The 14,501-nt window shown below is 39.7% G+C and overlaps 1 protein-coding gene across 4 annotated transcripts in view; it reads left to right on the forward strand.

The window, feature by feature from the left end:
- Positions 1-234: 234 nt before the first annotated feature.
- Positions 235-14,501, forward strand: part of LOC118235890 (membrane-associated phosphatidylinositol transfer protein 3-like) — a 109,229-nt gene continuing 94,962 nt past the window's right edge. For 3 of the 4 annotated variants that reach the window (XR_004766935.1, XR_004766937.1, XM_035433758.1), the window contains exon 1: positions 236-606. Coding sequence is in view for 1 of the 4 variants with exons in the window: in XM_035433758.1 (XP_035289649.1) it covers positions 582-606 (25 nt within the window). In the remaining 3 variants the exon portion in view is untranslated. Of the gene's footprint in view, positions 607-14,501 lie in introns of all 4 variants that reach the window. The other variant, XR_004766936.1, reaches the window with a different exon arrangement.

The following is a 14,501-nucleotide window of genomic DNA, read 5'->3' on the forward strand; positions in this document are numbered from 1 at the left end:
GCTATTGTTGCCTTCATTTTTTGAGTAGAGGCATTGAATTATTTTTTATTGTGTGATGATCAGTGCTCCTTTGGATGGAAGACTTTTAAATCCATACATTCTATAACAGTGATCACAATAAAATCCAAAATCATTTCCTTGTATCTCAGACTAAGCAAAAGGAGAAAGATAAGGGGAATCCCAGCACTACCCCTATGCCCCCCTCCCCCGTGAACACCACTGGAGGCAGTCGAACACTAGAGCTGGAAAAAAGCGGATCCTATGTAGACAACACCAGAGGGGAGGGCAGGTGAGCCCACGGAGGTACTAATGTATAGAGTGCATTTCCAGTTCAGTGCCAGCAGCGGCACATCCTAGGCATCTCCTATCACGTATTTGGCTACAGCTCTGCCAAAAAACAAGCTCAGTCGCGCGCCAACTTGCCGGCGGTAGCTGACCCTTAAGGTGCAGACGCGAGGACAGGGAAAAGGGGGGTGAGGGGAGAGGGGCGCAGGAATCGGGACTAAAGACGACCGACTTCGCTGAGAAGACACGCATGAATAGACTTAAGGCATATTTCAAATAAACACAAACAGAACGGGATGGCAAAAGAGACTAAAGGAAGAGGTAAAGTAGATCGATATTTTTAACTGAGAAAATACTCAAGAAGTGATTCAGATTTATGTTTGTTAGGAACTCTATTATACTGCATGTTAACAGGTAGGACGACTATGCGGACAATATACGTATGCACACACCGACACTCTATTCTTTGAACAATCTGTTGGAATGCATCGTTTCAGCTGAATTGTGAAGGAATTAAATGGTGTGAATAATTATAAATGGCGAATTTACGTTCAATTTTAATGGGTTTTCTTTCTCCGAAAAGGCACTTTAACTAGCTCATAAATGCCACGAGAAAGGTGTGTACAATATAGTCTGATGTGTCAGGGTGGAATAAGGTGGTTAACATAGCAGTGCGCATTTCGCGGATTTACAATGAGGTTCGCAATGTATACGCTGGTATTGTGTGGTATTTGTTTTTAACTGGTATTTGTTAACACACAGCATCGAAAATGTATCAGCTGAAGGTGATTACTGCTCTGTTCTAGTTTTGTCATCAGACCAACACGGAAATTCAGTGTCTACCGAAGCGCAGCTTCCACTGTTATGTTCAAGCGAAAGCAAAGCGCAATTCAGCTTTTGTATTTTCGAACTTGAACTATTTGTAGCCTGCATTCGACTCTCGCGACCCTCCCCTATACAACACGGACCGGGACTTCAAAGCGCCGCAATCCCAGCCAATTAACGCATACTCATGTTATAGCAATTTCCTAATTCGCAATTGTTCTGCATTTTTAAGTTGGAATCATTTTCTAAACATTCAGCGTGTCTGCTTCATGCTGAATGACCAGACTAGGGAGCTGAAATGGGATCGAATTTGTACGTCCTTGGACCACTTCTCGCCTCTGAGAAAATTTGGGTTTTGACTGGGTTCCTCCAAAAGCAAGGTCAGGGACGGGGCTGTGATACCTAGCAATGTCGTTGTTGAGGATTTTCGTGAATGGTATTCGAAATTAAATTGTGCATTGCTCCTTCAAGGATCGTAAATCAGCAATGTAAGCCAGAAATCCTATAATCAATTGTGTCCAAGACAACCCACTTTGTTCCGAGGTGACAACATACGACATGTATCGTATAAATGTATCGTGTTTGATGTTCTTATTGAGCGACAGCTTTCGAACAGCGATCCCCTTGACACACGCGTTACTGCGACGTCTTGCTGAATGCATTTCTGTTTTGTGTAACGTTTACATTTTGATTGAAATTGTTTTTATGAAGTGTTGCATTAAAAATAAAAAATACGAGTCAAATCGTTCGTTTGTTTGGGCACAGTTCATAAACGGGAGACTGTCTGAACACCTTCCACGGGTGTACAGTAGCATAACCTACACTTGTGTTGCGCTGCTATTTGAACGTACTTTAGGTGTGAAACAAACGTGCTTTATGAAACAGATCTGCAAGATCAACAGTCCTTTCGTTTTTTTTTTTTTTTTTGTGGTGAAGGTTTGGGTTGAGTAAGCTAATGTATGTGTGACTGCATGTCTCTATTGTGCCTTTTAAAATGTCCCACAATTGCTACAGTATGCCGCAGTTTATTGTCATGCATTTTGATAGAAAACGTCCCCAAATTATATTTTGAACCGTTATAATGCGGTCTACCCTATTGTGAGGAATTTTTTCTGCTGTTACTGCTGTAGCTGCATTAGACTGCTTGCATTGGCTCTAAAGTATTTTATGAAAGTGGAGGCAACTTGGATTTGTAAAATTTGAACATTCTTAATACTTTTTACAGAGTATTGTTCAGAGTTGCTTTGACGATGTGGAAGCCTTTGCACTGTTGTACTCCAGCAGCCAGGATATCTAAAAAATGAATGAATGAATGAAAGAATAAAAACCTGGAGTGGATGGCTGAGACTGTTGAAAAGCAAGGCCCATTAAGTCATTTTTAAAAAAAGATTATGAATCCAATTCCCTACCCTAGTTCTCAAAAAGCTCAATAGTCTCCTGTTCTCTTTAAAATAAAATGAAATGCTGCTTCCTTTTCCATCTGTCATATACTTATCCAAAAAGGCAAGCTTGTTTTATAGGTTAGCAAATGAAACAACACCCCAAAAAGCTAGTTGTGTAATTTCAGCCATTGAAATGAACTATATAACCATAGCCATTAATGAAGTACAGAGGTAGGCTATACAAGACAGTGAAAGGGTACTTCATGTTCACCTAATGACGCACGAGTGGGCAAATGTCTGTTCCCCATCGATCATAAGATCTTACAGCACCAAAGTTAATAACGATACAAGAACCAAAATGGCCGTGGCTCTGAAAAGAGACAGGTGTCTCAGCTGTGGTATTTTCACACAGGAGATCAATTGATAGATCAACAGAGACAGGGAAAATGTTGAATGGCATTTCCTTAAAGCAGCTCTGTTGAAATTTGAAAGTACGAGGCAGGAAGAGGGAAGCATTGAGCAACTCCACTATGGGAGGATTACACCATAGCAGTATGAGGTAGTACAGTACTGGGTATGTGTTTATGTGTATGTGTGCATTTCAAGACTTTATGACTCAATATTTGACAGGAATGTGATTTTCTTTGTTTTATTGACTGCTTTACTAATCTTTTTGAAAAAGAAATGACTGCTGTGCCATTTTAAATAAGTCCAATAATCTGTAATGGGACAAATGTTCCAGCTGTAATCAACTTTACTCCCTTTGAAATATTCACAAAAGTGCCATTGAGACCACAGGAAATAGAGACTGAGCAACCTGAACAGTTGGGGATGTTGCTCTAAAAGGGTTGTTTCCTGTCCTCAAATACTGATTTATGTTTTTATTTTGGAAGTTGGCTTCCTGTTTGGAAAACATTAAGAAAGACTATTTCTAAACATTATACAACAGTTTGAATTCTTCCCTGTCCGTGCAAAGGAGCTACTACAGTATGCAGCTTTTAATCTCCACACTCATAAATATTCATAACCAGACAGGCCTGGAATTAATTTTTGATTTGGGTTGACTGGCAGATACAAAGATTCTATACATGATAGTGATTTGAATCAGAGTAATGAACATTCATGAGAACCCACAGGATGTATCCAAGGAACAATTTAAACTGAATCCTTTGGACCTACTCGGTTATGAATACAGAAGATCCAATGACATGTAAATGTGAAAACAGCAAATGGGAAATATCTGGGGGTTGCTTGGTGGCTCATCATGTTAGGGCACTGGATTGGCGCCATGGCCTGGTATCAAATTCAGATTGTGTCAGCCGTACTCTGGCTGGTAGCCTTGCAGAATGACACACAATCTGCAGCAGCCTCTCCCAATGATGGAGGCATTTACGTGGCTGGCCTGACCATGTCTTATCGATCATCCATACCGTGGCTTTGACCCCAGCTGGTCTGTTGGCTGCCGATGATCAGCTCGCTCCATCTGTCTGTGGAAGCTCTACTTGGTGGCCGGTGGCAGGGAGTAGCAGTGACTTGTTTCGTAGAACGGCATGTGTGATCCTGCATTCATGATAGAGTCTGCAGTAACAGGTATGGTTGATGATTTGATTAATTCAGTTGGGAATTCCAAATTGGGGAAAAAAGTGAAGAAAACAAAACAGATTTTTACAAAATAAAGCGATACTTTATGATAGCATTAATAGCCACTCACACCTGATTGCTAACTGGTATTCTATATACAGTGAATCTTATCTACTACAGATAAGTGCATGTTTTTGGTTTTATTTCCATCCAATACTGCTGTTCAGATCTTGAATTATACTTGATTGTGACTTTTACTGAGTGTTCTGTTTGAATAGTGAAGCCACTTTTGTCATCAGAACAGGAAGCCATTGTGGATCTGTGTAAGCAAATGTTGTCACAAGTCTTGTGCTAATTCAAATTTCAGGCTGAAGTTTCAGACAATTTAAAAGAGTCTTCACTAATGAAAAAATACACAAACCGAAACGCAGTGTTCTGCACTTTCCATGCACTCACTAGTAATCGTAAAAGGTTAAATACTATAAAATTAAGACGGAACTCTTCTTGGCATGTGTAATCTACAGCTTTGTCTATTCTATGTGTTTATGGGGCTTGTAAATCCACAGCTATTCTTTATGGCTGTTTTTTTTCACCTACTGCTTGCATTATGAGTCCCTTGAATCATAAACAGAGTTAGCAGGAAGACCCTGTCCAAGGTTTTTCTGAATATAAAGTACAGTACTGGTATAATCTGCATAAAATATGGCCCCCTTGAATACTGTAACTCTGCTGAATGGCTTTTTACCGACAGTGAGTTTTTATGTTTATGTTTTTGGGTTGTCTGTCTTTCCGTCCGTCCGTCCGTCCTTCTGTCCGTCTGCCCGTCCCGATTCTCGTGAACGCGATATCTCAGGAACGCCCAGAGGGAATTTCTTAAAATTTGGCACAAATGTCCAATTGGACTCAAGGATGAACTGATTAGATTTTGGTGGTCAAATGTCAAGGTCACTGTGACCTCACAAAACACATTTTTGCCTTGAGCGAATACAAAACACGTTTTTGCCTTGAGGGAATTTCTTCACATTTGGCACACATGTCTACTTGGACTCAAGGTTGAACTGATTAGATTTTGGTGGTCAAAGGTCAAGGTCACTGTGACCTCACAAACCACGTTTTTGGCCATAACTCAAGAATTCATACACTAATTATGACAAAGTTTCACACAAATGTCTAATAGGATAAAATGATGAAGTGATGACATTTTATATCCAAACTGGCTACCGGTTGGCGGAGGCACACAACCGTGAGGCGGTATTTCTAGTTTTTATTTTTTACTTAGAGCTAATTTGAAAGTACAACCCAAACTAGAGTAGAAAAGATACACACAGGAAAACTTTCCTTTCGGTGTTCAGTGTTAAATCCATTCGAACAGAGTGCCATAGGGACTTGCTCTGTTCGAATTAAAAGTGCTCTATCAGGCTTAATTTTATACTGCGCATTTCGCTGTGCAGTAAAAATGATGGGCCACGCAGCACATCCTGTTTGGGAATTGTTCCAGCGTGCAGATGAACGCCAGCGTCTATCAATTCTAGATGCTGCCACTGATGGCTGTGGCTGGCAGCAACGCAGGGCGACGCATAATTGGCATTGGCCTGGGAGGGATCAATTCAGTCGGCCGGCAACTTTGAGCTGCGGTATTCAAAGAATCAGTGTGTTTGACATCACATGCCCGAAATTAGCCATGGGGGTTACAGCAAATAAGTGGATACATCAGTGCAATCCAAACTGAGGAGAAAAGGGGAAAAATGACTATATGCATTTTCTGTTATTGTGTGCTTTACACCTCTGTAACAACGCAGACTTCATTTATAACATTAAATGATCATCATTTGTTTAAATTAACGCGTTTATTTTTACTTGATTATTGCACACCTCGTTGTATCCTCAATTGCCCATCTTTACTCATTTCATGTTGAGTCATGCATAATCATGCGTGAGTGTTACAAGAGAGTACCATGCTTAGTAAGAATAGCATTGAATGTCTGCTAATGTGTCATTGCACATTAGCGACAGTTAAAGGAACTTTGATTATTTTCCTTTTTTATGTATCCTGATGCGTTTTGTGGGAAAATAACTATGAAGACATCTTTTGCTAATTTTTGTAAATGAAGTCAATTTATGACATATTTTAACAAAAAAATCTGTTTAGTTTATTCTGAAATATTTAATAGTTCAACATGTATTGTAAAGTGACTGGTTAACACTGTTTAGCAGAAACATGTTTTTTTTAAAGGAGAGAAGATAGTCCATCCTCCTTTTGTAATCATTCTTTATTCAGATAGAGGGAAGCAGAGAGGGTATGAGATAGAGAACAGCACAGAAATTGGCTTCAACCCCCCACCACATGGGGGGATTTTTATATGGCTTGACATGCTACACTGCACGTCTCACCAGCAGGTTCATTTTGATTTGAATTACTATTGAATCATTGTCCACAGTCTCTGCCTCTTCACATTAGTGCAGAGTACATATGAAAAGCTAACATAAACATACTCCGCAAAACACACGCACACTCACACACACACACGCGCACGCGCACACGCACGCACACACACACACACACACACACACACACACACACACACACACACACACAATTCTTTCATTCATCACTCCGGACCTCAGCTAAACATAACAACACTGGCGTGGGTGGCTCCCTGTTATTTGGATCCCAATATGACCCTGTGAGCTGTAGCGGATGCTTGCGGAGATGTGGAGAAAAGGGAAAGGTCGGTTTCTTGGGAACTGAGAGAAAACACAGGCGGGGGGACGTATGGCTGCGTCACTAATGACGCAGTGAATATTGGCAAGTTTCATTGATCACTGGAACCGAGACTCAAGTCACTAGAGCTTAGAAAAGTCTGCTTACTTCATTGATGAATTCAGATTATTTTAATTTGAATGTCATTTTGGCATAATAATGTTTTTTAATGATGTTTTCCACAAAACTAGCAGAAAACCAATAATTCATGCATCTGTTAGAATTATGATAGCTTACATTGCCAGTGTATGCATTCATGCATCTTTTCACACAAGACAAGCAGAAGAGCAGAATAGCTGCAATATGAATCTTATTTCCCCTCACTTCATATAAAGGCAGACTGGGAAGGGCATGAGAAAGGGGAAAAAGCCAGACTTCCTGTTTCTTTCAGGGAATGACCCAAAGCATGTCCCAGATCACGTCACACTCTGCGACACAAACACACACAAGCACACACGCTTACAAATGCATGCACATTCCCACGTGCACATACGCACACTTACACATGTACATGCACGAACACATAGAGACATGCAGGCAAGCACACACAGAAACACACACGCATGCACACACTCATGTACACACACAAATGCACACACACACACACACACACAGTGCAGAGCCCTGTCTCATGGCAAACTCCTGTGTGAATGTTACATAAGCGCCTGCTGTAGACTGCTTCTGTTAAAGTGTTTGCGGGCACTTTTGTTTCAGTCTCTGAAGCATTGGGAGTAGCAGTAGTCCAAATCCATCCCCCTCGCTCTCATACCACCTGTAAGCACTGAAGGGGATGTTTGTAGGAATATCAGACGGCTTACTGGCTATAGTGTTTGCAAGAGGCTTGATTCATTTGCCTTGGGAAGTTCAGCATTGATGTCAGCTATGCTTTCCTCTCGCTTGGAAATAGGTATCATTTATTTCTTTCGCATAAGGCCCCGCTTCTGTCAGAATTTTAAAAGGAGAATTAAGGATGGGGCTCCTGGGTGGCCTGTGCAGGCGAAGCACTTGTTACTAGCACAGAGATCAGCTTCCGGATTGTTCCTGAACGTTCTAGCGAAGACTGCGACTGGCACCTGTGCCAGCAAAATAGTCTTACAGTAAACATCAGTGTAAAGATATGTGAAATAAAGTTTGCTCCATAGCTGAAAGGGGTCTTATAGTCATAACACTCAAATCGCAGTCAGTCAGTTTATTTGTGTGCAGCTCATTCAGTTGAAAGCCTTCAGCCTTCTCAAAAAGTTGAAATAAAAGAAAAATGGCTAAATTTGACCAAGTGGAGGACTGAATAGTGCACTTAAAGACTGACAGGAAGTGGTGCCGCTCAGACTTATGGTGTGTCCATTTCTGTGCGTCTGAAGGACCTGGTGCTGTGAAAATTGTTCTATAATGGCCTAATACTCGCCGCCATCATTTCAACCACCTGACACATTGAGTGATAATAGAGGAGGGCAAACGAAGTAAGGGAATATTGGGCAGCTCTTAGCAACCTCGGGAGTCTGCTCTGGAACCACAGACTTGTCTGCTTAAAACCCTGACTAAAAAGAGTTGTGTCCAAACCCAGACAAATGATGTCACAAGCGACACAATGTTTCTTTTTCAAGGGAAATATCCCCCCCCCCCAAAAAAAAAAAAAAAAAAATAGAAACATCTTGCTGAAAGGTATGTTGGATACATATCTGTGCAAAATAAAAGTAATCAAACATCCAGGTCTTCTCTGATAAATGACAAACCCTACCCTTTATTTCAAACCTGCTCTGTGTTTCTTTCTTTCTTTCTTTCTTTCTGGGGAGACCCTATACCCAGGAGGATAAAGTTCATAGTGGACAAACAGTGGACCAACGAGGCTGAGGAGGTGTGCGTGCATGTGTGTGTGTGTGTGTGTGTGTATCGTCATCTGCTCTGTCATTTGCTAACATTGAATTTTTGGACGGATAGATATCTGTTTTGAGTATTTATATATTTTTACGGAAACCAATAATGATAAACTTCCAAAGTCATGCATGGCTGTTTAAAAATGTAAAAAAATGTTGCCATCCATATCTTTAAGCTTTCTTTTTTGGAGACTGAAACTAATGTAATGCAGAAAGTTTTCTTCTACATGATTATTTTTTGTTGTATTTCTTTTGAAGCAGTGACGCATAATTAAATGGTGAACCAGGGAAGGAGGGTGCAAATTTACAGTGCAATCACTAACGGTGCTGTTTATTCTATGATTAAAAAGCAGTGATACTGCTCTGGAAATGTTGTTCACATTGTTCTGTTGTCACATTATTTTATACAGAGGAACTTTTATTGAAAATCATGATTGTTTGCAAATCAGTTTCCAAGACAATGGACCTATGGGTGCGAAAAAATACCAATCAATCGTAAATGAATAGCGCGTTCACAGATCTTGTGATTTGCATAAATTGACGCCCGAAAATACCATATAAGGAGCTTGGAATTCCATTGCAGGCAATTTAAACAGATGGCTGAGAACAGAAAAAGAAGAAAAAAAAAAAACTTTTCTGAAGCGGAGATTGAAGTGCTGTTAATGGAAATACGAGCCAAAAAACATATTTTATTCAGTAGTGAAAGCAGTGGAGTCTCAGAGCCGGGGAAGACTAAAGCCTGGCAAGATATAGTCGTTGTGTGTCTCAAGTTGCGCGTACTATGCAATGGGTAAAACGAAAATGTTTTGTTATGAAATTGGAGGCAAAGAAGAAAAATCCTAGCAAAATGAAGCACACCAGCCACAGGGGAATGTAGCCTAGCTGTCTATGCTGGATGAACGCATCGGCCGTATAATAGGAAAGGCGTCCCTGTTTGGAATTTCCCCAGAGGGTGCCAGCGATATGTTTTCTCTGTTCTGTGCCAGTCGCCAAGAAGGCGAGGATCGAAAGCACTTGAGCATGTGTTGGGATTGCACAGGGACGGCGTGCGGATATTCTGAGTTCTGGATCCAGCGTGTTGCACAGACTCAGAAGGAGATGTTTGGCCAGGGCAGTCGGAACCAACTCATGAACATTTTGTCATCCCCAGCAAACAAATTGGCCCAGTTATGAAGATATGTTCTCTCCGAAGTGCGCCATGTGTAAAATCTTCTGATAAAGCGAGGTCAGCCATAGCACGGAAGGCCTAAGCAATGACATTTTGCGCACTATTTAAAGCAAACCTGTTTTATGGAATTTACATTCAATTGCAATTAAGCATGAATTGGATTAATCTGGATTATGCTAATGAATCATCACCTGTTTTAATGTTGAATTTGAACAATTATAATATAATTTTCAATTGACTTAATTCAAATCATTTTACTAGTCTTTTAAAATCAAAATAAAAGATGAATGAATTGAATAATAAAAGCACAAACACGTAAAACGAGCTTTACAATCAAGTATTTTTTGCACACAGTACAAACAGTTTAGAGTAAACTGACATACAAAAGCTTTGATAAATTCCGCATTGTTTGCCTAAATGTATTTACGAACAATTAATTTAGTTTGGCTCATAGTGCATTTGATAAATGAGGCCCAATTTGTTTTGTAAAAACTGGATTGTTTGACAAGTAGTTCAGCACCATCATAGAAACGTTCCACACAATATCCTGGTACACCTCACAAGACTAGAGTTTTGTCAATAGTACAATATTATTTTTCCCAAGAACTTCCTGGCTTTGAATTCCAGCCCCGGCCTTTCTGTGTGGAGTTTGCCTGTCCTCTCTGTGTCTGCGTTTTCTCCCACAGTCCAAAGACATGCAGGATAGCTTAATTGGACAGTTTAAATTGGTATAGGTATGAGCGTGTGAGCGAATGGTGTGCATGCCCTGAGATGGATTGGCGGCCTGTCCAGGGTGTATTCATGCATCTCCAATGCATGCTGGGATCCCCCATCTCCCACTATAGACCATGACCAAGAATAAGTAGGTAGAATAATACATATAATAATACACTTACTGTATTATATATATACTCATTTTAACAATTATTCTTAATAAATATTGTATGTCCTAAGGAGGGTATCATCAGTTACCCAAGTTAAGAGTGCTATTGCAATTCCAATTTTAACCTATTGCTCTCTGATATATCAAATACAGTACGTGTGATAAAAGATGTGAAAATATCTTTGGCTTCACATTGTTTAGATTTGGTCTGTTTGCTACCCTCAAGATAAGTTGCGCAGTTGAGCTTCGGCTGAAGTAAACACTCTGCTAGAAAAGATGCAGGCAGCTGTCACCATCCATTATTCAAAAATGAAAAGAAGCTAATTCTGTGACCTATTTCAGTCATCAGTTGAAGCAAATTTGCATTGCCCATACTTCAATGCTGAAGTACAAACAAATGGTAAAATTAGAATATGAAAGAATCTTCTTTTTGATAATAATAATAATAATAATAATAATAATAATAATCATCATCATCCTCATCATCATTGATTTAACGTACAAAATAGGTACATTAATATATTTTGCATGAATTGGATTTTTGTCCAAACCTTCTCCCCCTTGCATTGTGAAGGTCAAGCAAGCTGTTCCCTGCCTTCTGGAGGGTTTATTTTGAGAGGGGACAGGTTGGGCCGGAGTGTGGCCAGTACGTCGTGGATGAAGGCATTATTTATTTGGAAAAACCGGCAGCGATGGCCTGTCTCCAACAGAGCTCGTCTCTGGCGTCTCCACATGGCTGAAACTTCCTGAAAATGCAGAGTTTTGGGAAATCCACTTTGTTCTAGACCACTTGTACAATTGTGGAGGTTCCGTAAATGGGTATCGAGAGTGTCATTTACATGCTTAAAATGCACTTGAATGTTTCAGCATATTGAATGGGGAAACGGTCTGGGGTTTCCAATGCAGTCATGTTCTGCCAAGCTACACATACACACAGCACTGCTATATCATCAAAACTGTACAAATATAATACAATGTGTAATAAAATATTTTGCAATGTATAAATATAATCACAAAATGCTAAATCTGAATGTGAAATAGCAAGTGTAAAATGTATGTAACTTCATTTATAATGAAGTTGAAGGAGCTGTGCATTACATTTGCAACGTGATGAAGGGAGCAAATGCTCAATTGTGAAATGATCCAGTACATTTCTGGACATTCTTTGACATTTTTTTGGACAGTCTGATACTTTTTTTCCAACCTGGTCATTTACATTTATTTTCATTTTGGGGTTTAATAAAAAATATATCTCCATGGAATGATGTCCATTTTATATACATGATTATCTAGAACAGTAAATCAGTTCATAAACAATAAGTAAGCTTGCACACAATTCTCTTGAAATCTCAAAATAATGTAGCTACAGTGTAAATCATTCCATGTACTATGCTGATAAGTGTTAACCAAATGCTCGAGTAGCATTTTGTCTGATTAATTGCCTTTCTTTATTAGGAAGTGTCAGCATATGTGATAAAACACTTTTCAAAAAACCTGAAGAGGACCATTTTCAGTGTTAAATCTGGTACATTTTGCCCTGATAGAGTATATTACATCCATATTCAATTCATAAACTCTGTAAGTGTTAAATTAACGTGAAGCAATTGACTGTGCAGAACAATACGTCTCAGTATATGTGGTTTAAACCTCTCACACAGTCATTTCATGTAATTTTGCTGATCTGGGAATAATTAGTTGGTGAATAGCCTGAAGGCCAGACAAATGTTTTTGAGATCTTTTCATCAAGACATTCATTATCTGCCCATATTCTCTGGAGCAACTTCTCAATAGAATTCTAAAATGCACACTTGGTATTCTCTACTGCATACTGTAACAGAACAATAATGTATCTTATCTATACCATACCATACGTATTCCATATCCTGCAAAATCTCAATGGAGACCTTACTCAATTGGGGTGAAAAATGAAAATACTTTGAATTAGTAGCAGTGTAGCCCCTAACACTGTAGATTGATGGACCAGCACCATATATGAATTTGAGATGAAGTTGCGATTATCTGACTGAATAAATTGCTCTGTTTGGACTTTTGAAGCTTCTTCACCATCCAGTTTGCAAATATACAGCAAACAGAGATGAACAGTTTTGCAACAACTGCCATTCAAAGTGAAAACAACATGGTTGGCTGTGAAATCTGAGCTGTACAATCAGAAAACTGACTGGAAAACTGAATAGGAAAATATACGAAAAGACGTATTACAAGTGTGAGTTTCACTTTACAATATGTTCAGTGTAAAATGATTCAAGTTTTAAGTAAGGGTAGTTTTAAGTAACAGATAATGCTGAAAACTGGAGAACTTAAAATAAAGCATCACAACACTAGTTATGCCATTACATGCACTTCAAAATTGCACTGAAATGTATATGTATAAATTACTGACAAAACGTGCTACAGCTACCGCATGTTATTATGGTTATATAAGGCATTTGTAATACACATGATGTAAAAGGGGACCTTCCCACTGATGACTCTGGCTTCACAGTAGTGGGTGTCATATCTCTAGGCTGGGAGTGATTGACAGATACAGAATATACTAACAGGTAAAAGCAATTTAAATGGAAAGAGCTATGCAAATGGTGACAGTTAAATCATCACACTGAAAAGGCATAAGCAAGGAGCGTGGCATAATACAGTACCCATTTGCAAAGCCTTATTTTTACGATGTATTTTGCATTTTCTTTTTTTAATTTCGGATAATCTGCCGCGCTTAGAAGTGATTAAAATGAGGAACGGGCTCAGAGCAGGGTCCCATTTTCACACGCTATTTTCCATTTGCTTTTCCGTTCGGGATCGAATCGGCTCACGTGGCAGACAGCCTTGAAGGACTGCGGGTTTTGTCATTCAATGTCCACTCATGAATATTAATCCCGTTTCCATCAACTGCTGCATATCCATCTCCGGAGAGACATCTCCGGTCCTGCGCGCGCGTCCATCTTGCCGAGGTTCCGCCGGCGCCTCGCTCGTGTTCAGACGCTCCCGGGGCATCGCTGCGAACGACCCCCCTGTAAATTGAATCATGTTTGCATCGTCTGCTTCGCCCCCTGGATGGTTCATTCCCAATGGATGGACTGCTGTCAGTCCCGATTGGAGATAGTTTTACAGTTACCATCTCTCTGTTGTTCTCCCCTCATAGCGAGAAACACTTTTTCATATTTGGGTCCAATTTTTTAAATCTTTTTTTTTTTTGTTTTTGGGGGAATCAATTATTAAGACTTATGCATACATTCTAAGGGCCCTACTTTGGTGACAACGATTGAGCAAAAATGCACCTAGGTACTACATTTAGGCTGATATCTAGTAATACTGCATATCATGTTATATAAACATACTGACTGCATTAGTGCAAAACCATCCTAACAGTGCACATTTTTACAGGGCATGTGTTCATAATCCTCAGTTTAAACAGCATTTCTTCATAAAGCACTGCCACTATTTACAAGAATGACATTGTCACACACACACAAGCGCATGACAATCAAATATCAAATAGTGTTTATATTGGCTAGACAGGAGTAAAGCGACAAGGCGGTGGCCCGAGATTTGGTTTCCAGATAAACGTAGCAGCTCCAGTGTGGCAGCTTAATGCCACATCGTGAGGCGAAACACTAAAATCTAAATGACGTAATCTGCCAGCTGTGGTGATAGCAAAGGAAAGCAGCATTTGAAATCATAGCACACCCTGCTCAGTCTGGTACATTTTTTTTCTTCTTTGATTTAAAAAAAT

The sequence above is a fragment of the Anguilla anguilla genome, chromosome 9 (genome assembly GCF_013347855.1).
Source record: "Anguilla anguilla isolate fAngAng1 chromosome 9, fAngAng1.pri, whole genome shotgun sequence".
NCBI classification, from domain to species: domain Eukaryota; kingdom Metazoa; phylum Chordata; class Actinopteri; order Anguilliformes; family Anguillidae; genus Anguilla; species Anguilla anguilla.